This window comes from Pseudophryne corroboree, chromosome 1 (assembly GCF_028390025.1).
Source record: "Pseudophryne corroboree isolate aPseCor3 chromosome 1, aPseCor3.hap2, whole genome shotgun sequence".
NCBI lineage: Eukaryota > Metazoa > Chordata > Amphibia > Anura > Myobatrachidae > Pseudophryne > Pseudophryne corroboree.
Window position 1 is genome coordinate 745,258,499 of NC_086444.1, and position 18,156 is coordinate 745,276,654.

Consider the following 18,156-nt stretch of genomic DNA (forward strand, 5'->3'; position numbering starts at 1 on the left):
AGGGTCATAGGGGGAGGAGCCAGTGCACACCACCTGACCTAGTAAAGCTTTACTTTTTTGTGCCCTGTCTCCTGCGGAGCCGCTATTCCCCATGGTCCTTTCAGGAACCCCAGCATCCACTACGGACTCCGAGAAATAGAATTATCGGTAAGTAAATTCTTATTTTTTGTCCTTTCTATGAAACTATATATTATAGAAGCTCTTCGCTCATCATATACAATATGAATACTCCAAGCTGTATTCTTTATATTTTATAAAGAGTGAATGTTCGTTTCAATTGTTGCTGACAAACTGCGCCAAAGTCTTCCCAATATGGTCAATCCTACTCTCACTCCGAATTATTCATATTGCAGTTATTGTATTAATGTTAAACATAGGATGTTTGATGCTCACCTGCACCCAGGCTTTGAAAGGTAAAACCTTTGCCAAGCATATCTGTTATTATACTGCTGGGATAGCACAAATTGGATTAAACTACCTATCAAAATGTATTTCATATTACAATATATGATGCTGGGATTCTCCTAATAAGTACTAGGAAAAGAGCGCTCGTGTAGTAATGGCAACGTGATGTTACAAAGAGTCGTCATAATAAGGTACTCCTTTCCTGACCATTCAGACTTTTTTCCCTCTCTTTTTCTATGCAGGCAACAGTAGATGTGGTAATGAATCTGCAATTCCAGTACATCGAGAAGTTGTGGCAAGCATTTTGGAATTCTAAACCCTCTTCTCCTGATGGCTCTACCACACTGAGCAGGTGACTGATAACTTCATCTTCTAGTACATATTTGTGCCTATGAACAGAATAGCATGTATGGAACTTGACCTAAATATCAAAGCTGTATTTTCCCTCCTTTGATGACAGCTGTTGTGTAGACTGCTTTTTAGATGTGCTCCTAGATATAATTATCTTGTTTTCTATTACTAAAACTGTATGTTACACACTATAGATATTGCCTAGTTTATGGCGTTTGCAGCTGTAAACAGATGATGCAGAGGCCATAGCCGTCCCTCCATCCCCCTAAAGCAGGGGTGGGGAACCTGCAGCCCTCCAGCTGTTGTGGAACGACACATCCCAGCATGCCCTGCAACATTTTTAGCATGGCCAAATAGCAAAACTGTAGCAGGGCATGCTGGTATGTGTAGTTCAACAGCTGGAGGGCCAAAGGTTCCCCATCCCTGCCCTAAAGAATAGGGCAATATCATTCTGAGTATTCCTTTGTGGCTGCCTGGAACAGGTCTAAATCATGCTCCAGTAATGGCAATGTAATCAGTGACTGATGCTGTCTCTTGTGACACAGTGAGGAGGAGCAAGAGGCGTTCATCCCGAAGGACAAGCTGATGGTTCTTTGTAAATACGAGCCCATAATGAGGTGGATGAGGGGCTGTGACCACATCCTATATCAAGCTTTGGTGGAAATTCTCATCCCAGATGTCTTGCGACCTGTTCCCAGTGAGTACCTTAATTCCACTTTTTGAAAGTCTGACTGAAGTAGTTTGTTTCTGGGTTCAATTTGGAGATTTTTCAAAGCTCTGAGCGCACATTACTATGGATGGCAGTGTTTGCCATCCACAGTTTGGGGGGAAGGGAAGGGCATTGTACCCAATGCAGGGCTTCACAAGCAAGTGACCATGGGGGTAATTCAGATCTGATCACTGGGATGCTAATTTTGCTGTCCTGCGATCAGATAGTCACCGCCTACAGGGGGAGTGTACATTCGCCGTGCAAGTGTGCGATCGCATGTGTACGGCGGGCTGCGAAAATCCACTTTGCAGTCTATGTGCAACCCAGGACTTACTCCTCCAGTGCGATGAGAACAGGCTGATCGGGGCCAGAGCTGACGTCAGACACTCTCCCTGAAAACGCTTGGGCACGCCTGCGTTTTTCTGGACACTCTGTAAATGCTTAGTTACCACCCACAAACGGCCTCTTCCTGTCAATCACCTTGCTTACGCCCTGTGCGATCAGACTTTTCGCACCATCCCATCACTGACTGGCGATGCCTGTTGTTGGTCGAAGCGCGTGCGCATTGCGGTGCATTCGTAGTTTGGACCTGATTGCCAGCAATCAGATCTGAATCCCCCCCCATGTGCAGTTTCCTGCAATCATGTTGCTGCTTGCAGGAGAGATCATTGAACATCCCAGAGACTCTGCAATCATTTTACACTATTTACTTATCTAATTTCCAAAGATTTATACAGCTCCCATGAGCCACCAGGAATAGAATTTCCATGGCAGTACTTTAGTTCTCATATTTAATAGTTCATTGCTGAGTTGCACAGGAGTGTATGGTTGATGGAAGGTGGCACATATATAAGCAAGTACATATAAGAAGTCTGCATAGAAAAACGGCTATATTTTGACAACCAACGTGATAGCTTATCAAACACAAGAACAAATGATCCTTATCAACACAAGGTGGTGCTATTGTACTACTACAACAACTTAGGAAATTCTAACTAATGAGCAGTTGGCTTTAGTCAATGTAGTGAAAATGATTGGTTGCTGTGCGGTGCTGCTCATTTGTCCTTTGTAAGCAAGTTAATCCCCTGTGTGGTTTATCGCTTTATTTGCTAGGTAAGTTAGAACATGCATTGTTCTTTGTGTCTCACAATTCTGGTCTGTACATTTATGTTGCAGCACTACGGGAAGCAATTCAGTTTCTCTCCTCACCCAAATAATTTAAGATCTTTTTAAGCCTTGTTGTGGGATGCAGCATTTATATATCTGTGATTGTTAGAAGTAGACTCCCTGCTTCGGTCAGCTTGTAAATGTGCATTTTTATAGGAAGCCTATAAGACTGATTTACTGTAGAATTATTCCAGACAGTTCCTCCATATAGTTTAAATGATGTGATCTTTTAACAGAAGATATTGTGTTGCAGGGTTTGTGTCTTGCTTCCATTTTATACCCCTTTTAGACTAAAATGCCAGGTTGTATGTTGGTCCAACTGGGCTGAGACCCCTTTCAGACTGGCAGCAGTACCCGGCTTATTGCAGGGGTGGTGACGTCACCGCACACAGATGCAGCCCTGGCGCTTGGAGATTAGATCACCAGCTCCCTATGCTGTTAACGGGTGCCGTGTTGCCTGGGGCCAACCTTGCAAACTAGCTGGGTTGGATTCTTGGGTCACTGGACCGAGGTTAGACCTTTTCCACTGAGCCGCTCCCGGGTTATCATGGCGATAACCCTGGTATTAGCGGCATTGGAAAAGGGGTATAACTTAAAAGATTGTAATGATTGCTAAGAGTAGGTTCAACATAGATGAACATTGTTCAAAATGTTTTTGCTTAAATTGCTCTGCTATTGTCTAGTTCTCGATCACTCTCTTTATCAGGTACTCTTACACAGGCTATACGTAATTTTGCAAAGAGTCTAGAGGGATGGCTAACAAATGCGATGAGTGACTTTCCCCAGCAAATTGTTCAGGCAAAGGTAATGCAAATCCTGTTATCTGCTGACAATAGTACCTGTATGCACATCCCAAATTGCTGTAGGTGCACTGTGGGCAGAGGCGCACTATACCGAAGTATAAACATTACTTCCATTATCTTATTACCTCTTTAGAACCACTTGTTTCATAATGTGTAACTCCTGTTTACTGCTTTAAACGTTTGATTAAAATTCATTGATAGCCTGATGATGCCCTTGGGCTTGTAATATAACAGCGGCAATTTTTGTTTGTTTCCCCCATCCTCTTTGTCAGAATGCCCCTATAATTGTGTTGCTGTTGGAAGGAGCAGAATGTACCCCATAACATTGTAGGACCCTACCCAATCTCCATCACTGTGTAAGCTATATTAGCAAGGAGTGCCTTAACTCTGCCTAACTGGTTAAACATGCAGCTGGTTTGGTTTGTCTTTAACTTTAGTTCTGTTGCAGGTTGGTGTTGTCAGTGCCTTTGCCCAGACATTACGGCGGTACACGTCCCTAAATCATTTGGCACAAGCAGCCCGGGCTGTCCTGCAAAATACATCACAGATTAATCAGATGCTTAGCGACCTTAATCGTGTGGACTTTGCCAATGTTCAGGTAAATAGGCAAAACCTTAAAGCCAGAAATGGTGGTAAATCTCCATTTTGGTTTCTGCTGTAAAAAGTAATTTTTGCTTTTCTCATGGTTGGTCCTATTTGCTTTGGTTCATAGGAGCAAGCATCCTGGGTATGCCAGTGCGAGGAAGGCATGGTCCAAAAACTGGAGCAAGACTTCAAGTTAACGCTTCAGCAGCAGAGTTCATTAGACCAGTGGGCAAATTGGTTGGATAATGTGGTCACCCAAGTGCTAAAGCCACATGAAGGGAGCCCCAGCTTCCCCAAGGCTGCCAGGCAGTTCCTGCTTAAGTGGTCCTTCTACAGGTGAGAGGAGATTATTTGTTGGGTTTATTGTATTACTTTTAAAGAGAATACTTCATTTTGTTCTTTAAATAACTCAAACGTTCATCTATCTTAGAATACATTTTGATTAGAGTTGGTATTAAGTAATTTTTAGCAAACGCGGAGATGCTAGCTATTAATGTAGTTTAAGCATTAAAAGGAAAAAAAAGCAGGCTAGATAGCCATATAGATGCTGGGATGGGGGCATTGTAAAGATGGTCGTTTCTGAGTGTCCACAGGAGTAGAGTACTTTCTACAGGACTGCTTTTGCCTACATTACTTTTTAAAAATTATATTTCGTATGTTTTTATTCTTCAACATACACAGGACCAATGCTGCATTCAGGGCAGCAGGATATCAGGAGCAGCCTAATGAGGTGCCTCTTGTGACTGCCTTGGAGAGGTCTTGCTCCTTTCAGTGCAGTACCTCTGGTATTAGGGAGGCAGATTAAAGACTGCGTCCATCTCCTCACGTGTTGGGGGCTGCCCAGCATGTGTGGCACAGCCTCACGATGCGTTCGCAATTTGAAATTGCGGACGCATCAATTTTGTGGTTGACCCCTGCCTCCCCCCACCACTGTCGGTCACACTGCCGCAAGAAGGTTTGCGCACGCATACCAGTTGGCTGCTGTGTACAGCAGCCATTCACTAGGCAAAGTCGTGGCTCCTTGAGGGGAAGACCTTAACCCCGGACAGCAAAGGTCCTTACTCTTGGCAGTTTTTCATCACAGGGGGAGCTATTCTGAAAGACACGCTGCTTTTTTTTTCTCTTTTGTGTACTCTGTTATAGTGAAGTATAACTGTGACGTGAGGTGTGTTGTGTTTTTTTTGTTTTTGTTTTTTTTCCTAGTGAGGTAAAAAAAATAAAAATCTACTTTCGGCTGTGGCCTTGTCAATCATTGCAACGTACTCTTTAGTATTTGATTGTCCCCATATTTCTCTATCGTCCTAGTGGATGCTGGGGTTCCTGAAAGGACCATGGGGAATAGCGGCTCCGCAGGAGACAGGGCACAAAAAAGTAAAGCTTTAGGATCAGGTGGTGTGCACTGGCTCCTCCCCCTATGACCCTCCTCCAAGCCAGTTAGATTTTTGTGCCCGGCCGAGAAGGGTGCAATCTAGGTGGCTCTCCTAAAGAGCTGCTTAGGAAAGTTTAGCTTAGGTTTTTTATTTTACAGTGAGTCCTGCTGGCAACAGGATCACTGCAACGAGGGACTTAGGGGAGAAGAAGTGAACTCACCTGCGTGCAGGATGGATTGGCTTCTTGGCTACTGGACATCCGCTCCAGAGGGACGATCACAGGTACAGCCTGGATGGTCACCGGAGCCTTGCCGCCGGCCCCCTTGCAAGGTCCAGAATCGGCGGCAGAAGACTCCTCAGTCTTCTAAAGGTAGCGCACAGCACTGCAGCTGTGCGCCATTTTCCTCTCAGCACACTTCACACGGCAGTCACTGAGGGTGCAGGGCGCTGGGAGGGGGGCGCCCTGGGAGGCAAATGAATACCTATTTTGGCTAAAAATACCTCACATATAGCCTCCGGAGGCTATATGGAGATATTTAACCCCTGCCAGAATCCGTTAAGAGCGGGAGACGAGGCCGCCGAAAAAGGGGCGGGGCCTATCTCCTCAGCACACAGCGCCATTTTCCCTCACAGAAAGGCTGGAGGGAAGGCTCCCAGGCTCTCCCCTGCACTGCACTACAGAAACAGGGTTAAAACAGAGGGGGGGCACTAATTTGGCGATATGCTTATATATATATATTAAGATGCTATAAGGGAAAACACTTATATAAGGTTGTCCCTATATAATTATAGCGTTTTTGGTGTGTGCTGGCAAACTCTCCCTCTGTCTCTCCAAAGGGCTAGTGGGTCCTGTCCTCTATCAGAGCATTCCCTGTGTGTGTGCTGTGTGTCGGTACGTGTGTGTCGACAGGTAGGAGGACGATGTTGGTGAGGAGGCGGAGCAATTGCCTGTAATGGTGATGTCACTCTCTAGGGAGTCGACACCGGAATGGATGGCTTATTTAGGAAATTACGTGATAATGTCAACACGCTGCAAGGTCGGTTGACGACAAGAGACGGCCGACAAACAATTAGTACGGTCCAGACGTCTCAAAAACACCGTCAAGGGTTTTTAAAACGCCCGTTTACTTTAGTCGGTCGACACAGACACAGACAGGGACACTGAATCCAGTGTCGACGGTGAATAAACAAACGTATTCCTTATTAGGGCCACACGTTAAAGGCAATGAAGGAGGTGTTACGTATTTCTGATACTACAAGTACCACAAAAGAGGGTATTATGTGGGATGTGAAAAAACTACCATAGTTTTTCCTGAATCAGATAAATTAAATAAAGTGTGTGATGATGCGTGGGTTCCCCCCGATAGAAAATTATGGGCGGTATACCCTTTCCCGCCAGAAGTTAGGGCGCGTTGGGAAACACCCCTTAAGGTGGATAAGGCGCTCACACGCTTATCAAAACAAGTGGCGGTACCGTCTATAGATAGGGCCGTCCTCAAGGACCAGCTGACAAGGCTGGAAAATATAATAAAAAGTATATACACACATACTGGTGTTATACTGCGGCCAGCGATCGCCTCAGCCTGGATGTGCAGAGCTAGGGTGGCTTGGTCGGATTCCCTGACTAAAAATATTGATACCCTTGACAGGGACAGTATTTTATTGACTATAGAGCATTTCTATATATGCGAGATGCACAGAGGGATATTTGCACTCTGGCATCATGAATAAACGCGATGTCCATAACTGCCAGAAGATGTTATGGACACGACAGTGGTCAGGTGAGGCAGATTCCAAACGGCACAGTATGGCCGTATAAAGGAAGAGGACTTGTTTGGGGTCGGTCCTTCGGACCTGGTGGTCACGGCAACTGCTGGAAAATCCACCGTTTTTTACCCTAAGTCACATATCTGCAGAAAAAGACACCGTCTTTTCAGCCTCAGTCCTCTCGTCCCTATAAGATCATATCTGCCCAGGGATAGAGGAAAGGGAAGAAGACTGCAGCAGGCAGCCTATTCCCAGGAACAGAAGCGTTTCACCGCGTCTGACAAGTTCTCAGCATGGCGCTGAGACCGTACAGGACCCCTGGATCCTACAAGTAGTATCCCGGGGGTACAGATGGGAATGTCGAGACGTTTCTCCTTCGCAGGCTCCTGAAGTCTGCTTTACCAAGTCTCCCTCCGACAAGGAGGTAGTATGGGAAAAAATTCACAAGCTGTATTCCCAGCAGGTGACAATTAAATTACCCCTCCTACTACAGAAAAGGGGTATTATTCCACACTATATTGTGGTACTGAAGCCAGAAGGCTAGGTGAGACTTATTCTAAAAATTTTTTTTTGAACACTTACAAAGGTTCAAATTAAGATGAAGTCACTCAGAGCAGTGATAACGAACCAGGAAGAAGGGGACTATATAGTGTCCCGGGACATCAGGGATGCTTACCTCTATGTCCCAAATTTGCCCTTCTCACTAAGGGTACCTCAGGTTCGTGGTGCAGAACTGTCACTATCAGTTTCAGACGCTGCCGTTTGGATTGTCCACGGCACCCCGGGGTCTTTACCAAGGTAATGGCCGAATTGATGATTCTTCTTCGAAGAAAAGGCGTCTAAATTATCCCTTACTTGGACGATCTCCTGATAGGGGCATAGTCCAGGGAACAGTTGGAGGTCGGAGTAGCACTATCTCGGATACTGCTACAATCAGCACGGGTGGATTCTAAATATTCCAAAATCGCGGCTGATCCCGACGACACGTCTGCTGTGCCTAGGGATGATTCTGGACACAGTCCAAAAAAAAGGTGTTTCTCCCGGAAGAGAAAGCCAGGGAGTTATCCGAGCAAGTCAGGAACCTCCTAAAAACAGTGCATCATTGCACAAGGGTCCTGGTAAAAATGGTGGCTTCCTACGAAGCAATTCCATTCGGCAGATTTCACGTAAGAACTTTTCAGTGGGATCTGCTGGACAAATGGTCCGGATCGCATCTTCAGATGCATCAGCGGATAACCCAATATCCAAGGACAAGGGTGTCTCTCCTGTGGTGGTTATAGAGTGCTCATCTTCTAGAGGGCCGCAGATTCGGCATTCAGGATTGGATGCTGGTAACCACGGAGCCCAGCCTGAGAGGCTGGGGAGCAGTCACACAAGGGAAAAATTTCCAGGGTGTGTGATCAAGTATGGAGACTTTTCTCCACATAAATATACTGGAGCTAAGGGTAAATTTATAATGCTCTAAGCTTAGCAAGACCTCTGCTTCAAGGTCAGCCGGTATTGATCCAGTGGGAAAAACATCACGGCAGTCGCCCACGTAAACAGACAGGGCGACACAAGAAGCAGGAGGGCAATGGCAGAAACTGCAAGGACTTTTCGCTGGGCGGAAAATCATGTGATAACACTGTCAGCAGTTTTTCATCCCGGGAATGGAAACTGGGAAGCAGACTTCCTCAGCACGACCTCCACCCGGGAGAGTGGAAACTTCATTGAGAAGTTTTTTCCACATGATTGTAAACCGTTGGAAAATACCAAAGGTGGACATGATGGCGTCCCGTCTGAACAAAAAACGGGACAGGTATTGCGCCAGGTCAAGAGACCCTCAGGCGATAGATGTGGACGTTCTGGTGGCACCGTGGGTGTACCAGTCGGTGTATGTGTTCCCTCCTCTGCTTCTCATACCTAAGGTGCTGAGAATTATAAGACGTAGAGGAGTAAGAACTATACTCATGGCTCCGGATTGGCCAAGGAGGACTTGGTACCCGGAACTTCAAGAGATGCTTACAGAGGTCTTATGGCCTCTGCCGCTAAGAAGGGACTTGCTTCAGCAAGTACCATGTCTGTTCCAAGACTTACCGCAGCTGCGTTTGTCGGCATGGAGATGGAAAGCCGGATCCTAAGGGAAAAAAGGCATTCCGGAAGAGGTCATTCCTACCCTGGTCAAAGCCAGAAAGGAGGTGACCGCACAACATTATCACCACGTGTGGCGAAAATATGTTGCGTGGTGTGAGGCCAGGAAGGCCCCACAAAGAAATTTCAACTCGGTCGTTTCCTGCATTTCCTGCAAACAGGAGTGTCTATGGGCCTCAAATTGGGGTCCATTAAGGTTCAAATTCGGCCCTGTAAATTTTCTTCCAGAAAGAATTGGCTTCAGTTCCTGAAGTCCAGAAGTTTGTCAAGGGAGTATTGCATATACAAAACCCTTTTTTGTGCCTCCAGTGGCACTGTGGGATCTCAACGTAGTTCTGGGATTCCTCAAATCACATTGGTTTAAAACCAGTCAAATATGTGGATTTGAAGCATCTCACATAAAAAGTGACCATGCTCTTGGCCCTGGCCTGGATTAGGCGAGTGTCAAATTGGTGGTTTTTTTCTCAAAAAAGCCCATATCTGTTTGTCCATTCGGACAGGGCAGAGCTGCGGACTCGTCCCCAGTTCTCTCCCTAAGGTGGTGTCAGTGTTTCACCTGAACCAGCTTATTGTGGTGCCTTGCACCTACTAGGGACTTGGAGGACTCCAAGTTGCTAGAAGTTGTCAGGGCCCTGAAAATATGTTCCAGGACAGCTGGAGTTAGAAAATCTGACTCGCTGTTTATACTGTATGCACCCAACAAGTTGGGTGCGCCTGCTTCTAAGCAGTCGATTGCTCGTTGGATTTGTAACACATTTCAACTTGCACATTCTGAGGCAGGCCTGCCACAGTCTAAATCGGTTAAGGCCCATTCCACAAGGAAGGTGGGCTCATCTTGGGCGGCTGCCCGAGAGGTCTCGGCATTACAACTCTGCCGAGCAGCTACGTGGTCAGGGGAGAACACGTTTGTAAATTTCTACAAATTTGATATCCTGGTAAAAGAGGACCTGGAGTTCTCTCATTCGGTGCTGCAGAGTCATCCGCACTCTCCCGCCCGTTTGGGAGCTTTGGTATAATCCCCATGGTCCTTTCAGGAACCCCAGCATCCACTAGGACGATAGAGAAAATAAGAATTTACTTACCGATAATTCTATTTCTCGGAGTCCGTAGTGGATGCTGGGCGCCCATCCCAAGTGCGGATTATCTGCAATACTTGTACATAGTTACAAAAATCGGGTTATTATTGTTGTGAGCCATCTTTTCAGAGGCTCCGCTGTTATCATACTGTTAACTGGGTTTAGATCACAAGTTGTACGGTGTGATTGGTGTGGCTGGTATGAGTCTTACCCGGGATTCAAAATTCCTCCCTTATTGTGTACGCTCGTCCGGGCACAGTACCTAACTGGCTTGGAGGAGGGTCATAGGGGGAGGAGCCAGTGCACACCACCTGATCCTAAAGCTTTACTTTTTTGTGCCCTGTCTCCTGCGGAGCCGCTATTCCCCATGGTCCTTTCAGGAACCCCAGCATCCACTACGGACTCCGAGAAATAGAATTATCGGTAAGTAAATTCTTATTTTTTCTCTAGACTTCCTCTACAGCATAGAGCAGGCATGTCCAAACTGCGGCCCTCCAGCTGTTATGAAACTACATATCCCAGCATGCCCTGACAGTTTTGCTGCCAGAGAATGCTAAAGCTGTGTCAGGGCATGCTGGGATGTGTAATTTCTCAACAGCTGGAGGGCCGCAGTTTGGACATGCCTGGCATAGAGGGTTTCAGAGAGAGCATGCTTTGACTTGCAGGTTTCCATGTCTCGTTTGTCATGAAGATATGGATGTTTTTAGTACAAATAAATCTTTTTGGCATCGTGGTTTCTAAATTTAAGTTAACCAAGACATTGTGATCCCAACTTTATGTAGGATCATGCTTCAAAGAATGAGGGATCTTTTATCTAGATGGTCATTGATAGAGCTCTTGACACCTATGTAAATAGCTCTTTTGCTCTTTCAAAACGGATTTATATTTTGGTTCGTAATGATGCCACACGTTACCAGATTGGTGATCGTGGCACAGTTCTTCGGCTGAGAAGCTGTGGGAGGCAGCCACCTGTCTTTTGTGCATAAATTTACAAGTATAATGTGTTTGCACCCAGCTGTGGACAGAAGGTGCTTCTCTGAGTATACACCATTGTGAGGGTAGCTTTGGGAACTCGAGTGTCCGAGTCCACAGTTGATGTTGGGGAGTAGTGTTGCAGCGTTTTTTTGTTTGTTGTTTTTTTACTTCTCTCCCACTTTTCTGCTTTATTCACTCCTGTGAGTTTTCCTTATGATAGGGGTTCCATATAGAAGGGGCAGGAGTTGCACATAATCCTAGAAGCAGCATTGTCCAATGGATTTAACAAAAAGATTTAACGCATATAAAATTCACATTATTTGTATTGGCTGCTGTAGTACTTCATCACACATGCTAAATGGAAATTAAGCCCACAGGTCCCATAATGACAGATTTTCTGTCCAACAACCTACTTCAGTTTTTGAATGCTGAAGTATAATGTACCTGTTTAAGATATTTGAACTTTCTCTTCCGCAGTTCTATGGTTATTCGAGACCTTACCCTACGCAGTGCTGCTAGTTTTGGCTCCTTTCACCTAATTCGATTGCTATATGATGAGTATATGTTCTACTTGGTAGAACACAGAGTGGCTCTAGCAACTGGAGAAACGCCTATTGCAGTGATGGGAGAGGTAAGCTTACAGACCAACAAATGTGTGCCATCCACAGCTTTTCCTATAGTCTGTACAGATTTGCAAGAGTCTCTAAGGGTGGGTACACACTTGCACAATTTGCAGTATCACACTATTTACTCTCTCCCACGGGTCGCATGCGCCATTTTCCGGTTGGTCCTGCTGCACGGCCAACCGGAAAATATCACATGTGACCCAGTGCATTGTATCGAAGGAAGGTATAAGATTTGTTCTGTCGTTAATTACATCTGGCTAGTGTGTAGCAGTATTCTGCCATTGTGCACAGAGAAGGGCAATCAACCTGATTGCCATTCGTCCTAATGTGTACCCACCAAAAAAAGACATTGTCGCAATCCAAGTACATCTTCCCAGATGTAAACGGATATGTTTTCCAGATACATTTGCGCAATTAAAATTATCTGATCAGTATAGGGTTTTTACGGAGGTGTGGGGTTTTTTTGTTTTTGTTTTTTGGGGGTTTTTTTTCTCTGGATCTCCACTTTTATTAAAACTCTACCAGCTTTTTCTGCAGAGGGGGAAATGTAATAGCCCCGAATTGGGCACAAACTTGACATTGAATGTTGGTGAGCTAGAACTTGTCAAAAACTTGCTACCTATTACATTCTGACAGACCCTTCTTGATTGTTGCTATGGTGTCTAGACATCTTTCCACCAAAGAGCAGGTGTTTGTAGAGGAGCAATCACTTTGCAGGCTTAGGGCTGGCAGTACACCTAGTTTTGTAAAGCAGAGCTAAATTGAGATTTTAATTTTGCGGATTTAAAATATTGATGTAATAGAGGGTCTATTTTTTACGGGTGTTTTTCTCCTGCAGGGTCCACAGGTTATCCACAGGATAACATTGGGATATGAGGTAGCGACAGCAGATTGGCACCAAACGATCAAAGCTTTTGACCTCCCAAAATACAATGAGCCCGTCCCTATATCCCCGCCTCCTTGCTCAGGCAAACCATATTTTATTTTATTTTTTGTCTTGTGCGGTAGGAGCTGGACCATTGTCAATGGGCTGCTGGTTTTTAGCAGCCATAAGCTTTTTTTATTTTATTTTTATAATATAACTAGGTTTTTTGTTTTTTTTGTTTTAGCAATCTTTCTAAAAAGCATCTTATACGTACCTTAGAGTCGCTTCAACAACTCCCCACCGGGTCGCGACAACACTTACCGCGTGTACAGTGCTGTTTCGGCGGGCGTTTATGTACTATGTACTAGCAAGTCCAGCAGACGTTACCAGAGCACGGGTAGAATGTAAGTCATCGTTTCCACTTAGTAGGGGAAATGCGAGACACCATCACACTGTTTCGAGCTGGAGACTACCGAACAGTGGCTGCCACCTTGGGTGCACCAGCGCCTAGGCCTCAGGGATCATAGGCTCCAGGGAGTAGTATGATGCCACGATCCCTAGGGTTGATGTCAGCAGTTGGGAGTAAGTCGCTCCCTTAGTTGCCCCTCCCCCCGGTTCATGACCAGTTTCTTACCATAAACTGAGTTCCCGCTTCCGTCTGAGACGCTGTGTATCTAAAAGGACCCAGTCGCAGCATAGGCGGCTTTATGACTGGTCAGTGTGTCGGTGTACACTTTGGGCGTCTGTGTTCACTGTAGGTTCATGGAGCGGTTGTGTACACTAATAGCGTCTGGATCCACTCAGCGTTTACTAACGTATTGATCCTGGAAGCGGGGTGAAGTCTCCCTGTATCCCACTCTCCTGAGCCGGGTGATACAGCATGAAGTCTCTATCTACCTTTGAGTACGAATAGTTGGATAAGTGCCTGATGCATATGAGACTTTAAACTATTGCTGCTGTTTTTTTCGCTGTGCGACTGAATACGGTTAAACTCCTATATAAGGTAATGCATTAATGTTTCTCCTACATACTTGAAATGTATCTGTAGTTGATTATGTGCTCATATTGCTTATTCATACTAATGTATAACCTGTGACTGATTGCTAGTGTGAATGCTGACTTTACTATAATTCTGTCAGTTTCTGTATTCCGATCCTCAATGCTGGGGCAAGATAGTGAGGGATCGGATTGTATGTCACTTTAACAAACTTTTTAAAGTGATTGCACTCACAAATTGTGTAGTTAACACTGTACAGGTGTGTGATTTATTTATGTCTAAGAGAAGCAAGGGTGAGGAGGATACACTCTCCACAGCAGCACCTACACTCATTTCATGTTTGTCTTGCAAAGCTTGGTTAACCTCTCAGTATGTGGTTCAGAATGGATTATGTGCAAATTGTTTTAACTTTCACAAAAGCCTCTTGATTGATCCAGGTCAGGCACAGGTTCAAGTTGAACCACCATGGGCTACTTTTGCACAGACATCCCTTATAGCTGAGCAGATAATGCCAGCTCCTATACCAGGAATAGGTTACCCTATTAACCCTTACATGCAACATTCCATTTGGGGTTTATCACATCCAGTACAGGAAACGGCAGCCTCTCGACAAAAACAGGCTGAAAGGCCGGTGCTAAGTAAATCACATAGACCTGAAACAACATCTTCACAGTCTACACGTTTCAGATGAAGACTCATCGGAGGATGAGGATTCATCGCACTCCGGGCTGCATACAGAGATGAAGATGAAGGCCTCAGCTCAGTAGACATACCTGAGCTAATTAGTGCTATGAAAGCCATTCTATCCTTAGAGGAGGCAGCAGAGCCTTTGGTAAAATCTAAGGCACCTGTGTTTAAACGTCCCAAAACAGTTAGGACGGAGTTTCCTGGGTTTGAACAGCTGAGGGAAATTATGCAAGAGGCTTGGGTTACACCCAGTAAGAATTTTAGAATTCCAAAGAAGATGCTTCATACCCCCCAGCGTGAGGCCGAGTCCCTCCGTACCAACTTCAATTTTAAATGGCAACCCACGAAGATCAAATACTTAGGGATATACCTAACCCCTCGATACGACTGCCTCTTCCGAGAAAACTTTCCACCCCTCCTTACCAAAACACTAGCTGACTTGACCTCTTGGAACAGTCTTTTCATCTCATGGCTGGGCAGGATCATAGCGGTTAAAATGACCATTCTCCCCAAATGGCTCTACCTTTTCCAGACCCTTCCCGTGGCAGTCCCGACCACCTTCCTCCGCACTATCCAACGATCCCTCACACGCTTTATTTGGAACCACAGACCTCCCCGCATAGCCGCCAATACTCTGAAAAGACCAACCTCCGCGGGTGGTAGAGGCCTTCCCGACGTCAAACTATACTACCTTGCTTCCCACCTATCCCACATTGTCACCTCATACGCTCCTCCAGGATCGGTGTCCTGGCTGGACATCGAAGCAGCCTTCATGGGCATGCCAGACCTGTCCCCCCTATGGGGCCTCTCCCCCACCTCTCGATCCCCAGCCTCTAAGCATCTCCCTACCATCAAATTCAATCTCAAAACATGGGACGCTCTCTCTTTGAATTGGGGTCTCACTACCATACCCTCACCCTTGACCCCCATCTGGCAAAACCCCAAGTTTCCCTCCGGACTCTCTGTTACGAGATCCCGAATGTGGACAACACTGGGCCTTAAATTTCCAACGGACTTTGCCGATCGAGGCCAATGGTTGTCCCTGCCCGACCTCCAGCGGAAAACTCCCTCACAACCACTTAACCCCTTCCAATACCTACAAATACGCCACTTTCTGGCCTCCTTCCCCTCTACCGCCTTACTCCGCGCCCTTACTCCCTTTGAATCCCTATGCGTCAACTCCCATTCCTCCAAAGGTATAATCTCCCAACTCTACTCTCTCCTACTAGACTCCTCCCTCCCTTCTTCCCGGCCCCATGAACTCGCGTGGGAACAAGACCTCGGACCTCCTCCAGAAACAGAGGACTGGGAGGACATGAGGCTGGGGATCGCTAAAAGCTCCATTGCCACTGCCTTTAAGGAAACGGCCTACAAAATCTACTACCGCTGGTACTACACCCCCGACCGACTTAACAAAATGTTCCCGTCCTCCTCCCCGTCCTGTTGGAGAAACTGCGGAGCTAGAGGCACTATGCTCCACATATGGTGGACCTGCCCAGTAATTGTGCCCTTCTGGGACTTGGTCTACTCCCTCCTTAACTCACTTCTAGACCCTCCTGTCCGGAAAGACCCCTGGACCTCCCTGCTATGTTATCCCCCCCCACTCCTCAATAAATTCTCCCAAAAGCTAACCTCACATATTTTAGCAGCAGCAAAATCATTGATTGCCCTCAACTGGAAGAACCCCACCCCACCTTCCCTACTCTCCCTTAAAGCTAAAATTTGGCACATCGCCTCAATGGAAAAGATCACATACTATCTCCACGACCGGGGCCACGTCTTCGAGCAGGTTTGGGCTCCTTGGCTCGCCGCCGAACGTAGAAACTAGTCTCCCCTCCTTTAGAACATCCCCCTCCCCCCCAGGGACCCATGGGCCCCTACCGCTCTCTCCCTTCGACAATTCTCTCTAACCCACCCCCCCGCTCTAACTTCCCTTCCTCCTTGCTGCTCTCTTCGTCCACACCCCCTTTCTGAATCTCCTCCCCCCTCTTAATCTGACTTTACTTGTTCTCATGGTATACATCATGTATAGACACAAATGTGGTCCTCCCCCCTCCCCCCCCAAACCCCATGTTGGAACTTGATTGTCTCTCCCTCACTGATTAATCTTGTTATATGCTTGAAAAATGTGGTCTACCCCGGACACTGGCTATGTTGGCCGCCTGTCCCATGTATTTTCAGTATGCTCTCTGTACCTACCTGACCACGCATAAATAAAGTATTTAAAAAAAAAAAAAAAAAGAATTCCAAAGAAATGGAATTCCCATTATCCTATTTCGGCTGGGGACTGTTTAAAAAGGGAGATGGCTCCCAAAGTAGATACGCATGTCATTCGATTGGTGCGAAAATCTACATTACCTCTGCCTTCAACATCATTAAATGATGTCACGGATAGGAAAATAGATTGTTTTCTAAAAACTATTTCCTTTTTGTCTGGGGCAATCAAAAGACCAGCCATGGTTGCAGCCTGGATGGCAACCTGGATTTTCAGCTTTTCGGCCCTTTCGGATTCAAGGAAAAGCAAAAGGAAAGGGTTAAGGCAAACAGTCTCAATCTGGCAAGACTAAAAAGCATTGGGCCACCAGAGTGCTGGCTTCCACATCAGAAGATAATGGTGCGAGCCACCACCTGGGGGACCCCAGGGTGGGAGGCCGACTTAATTTTGCACAGATCTGGCAGCAGTCCACCACAGATGCCTGGATGCAAGAAGCAGTATCTCACGGTTATGCGTTTGTTTTCAAGAAACAACCTCCTCAAAGGTGTTGTGTTTTTTTTTTTTTTTTCTCTGACGTCCTAGTGGATGCTGGGAACTCCGTAAGGACCATGGGGAATAGCGGCTCCGCAGGAGACTGGGCACAAAAGTAAAGCTTTAGGACTACCTGGTGTGCACTGGCTCCTCCCCCTATGACCCTCCTCCAAGCCTCAGTTAGATTTTTGTGCCCGGCCGAGAAGGGTGCACACTAGGGGCTCTCCTGAGCTTCTTAGTGAAAGTTTAGTTTTAGGTTTTTTATTTTCAGTGAGACCTGCTGGCAACAGGCTCACTGCATCGAGGGACTAAGGGGAGCGAACTCACCTGCGTGCTGAGTGGATTGGGCTTCTTAGGCTACTGGACACCATTAGCTCCAGAGGGACCGAACACAGGCCCAGCCTCGGAGTCCGGTCCCAGAGCCGCGCCGCCGGCCCCCTTACAGAGCCAGAAGCGAGAAGAGGTCTGGAAAACCGGCGGCAGAAGACATCCTGTCTTCACCAAGGTAGCGCACAGCACTGCAGCTGTGCGCCATTGCTCCTCAGCACACTTCACACTTCGGTCACTGAGGGTGCAGGGCGCTAGGGGGGGGCGCCCTGAGCAGCAATAAAAACACCTTGGCTGGCGAAAATACATCACACATAGCCCCCAGGGCTATATGGATGAATTTTAACCCCTGCCAGATTCCACAGAAAAACGGGAGAAAAGGCAGCCGAGAAGGGGGCGGAGCCTATCTCCTCAGCACACTGGCGCCATTTTCTCTCACAGCTCCGTTGGAGGGAAGCTCCCTGGCTCTCCCCTGCAGTTACTACACTACAGAAAGGGGTTAAAAAAGAGAGGGGGACACTAATTAGGCGCAGTATAACAATACAGCAGCTATAAGGGGAAAAACACTTA

At 46.4% G+C, this 18,156-nt stretch overlaps 1 protein-coding gene across 3 annotated transcripts in view; it reads left to right on the forward strand.

Moving 5' to 3' along the window:
* RFX2 (regulatory factor X2) overlaps positions 1–18,156 on the forward strand; it is a 161,814-nt gene that overhangs the window by 118,748 nt on the left and 24,910 nt on the right. For 2 of the 3 annotated variants that reach the window (XM_063916461.1, XM_063916471.1), the window contains 6 exons: positions 648–757; positions 1,302–1,453; positions 3,339–3,436; positions 3,884–4,033; positions 4,148–4,356; positions 11,816–11,969. In XM_063916461.1, the coding sequence (XP_063772531.1) occupies positions 648–757; positions 1,302–1,453; positions 3,339–3,436; positions 3,884–4,033; positions 4,148–4,356; positions 11,816–11,969 (873 nt within the window). Of the gene's footprint in view, positions 1–647; positions 758–1,301; positions 1,454–3,338; positions 3,437–3,707; positions 3,799–3,883; positions 4,034–4,147; positions 4,357–11,815; positions 11,970–18,156 lie in introns of those variants that run through there. The other variant, XM_063916482.1, reaches the window with a different exon arrangement.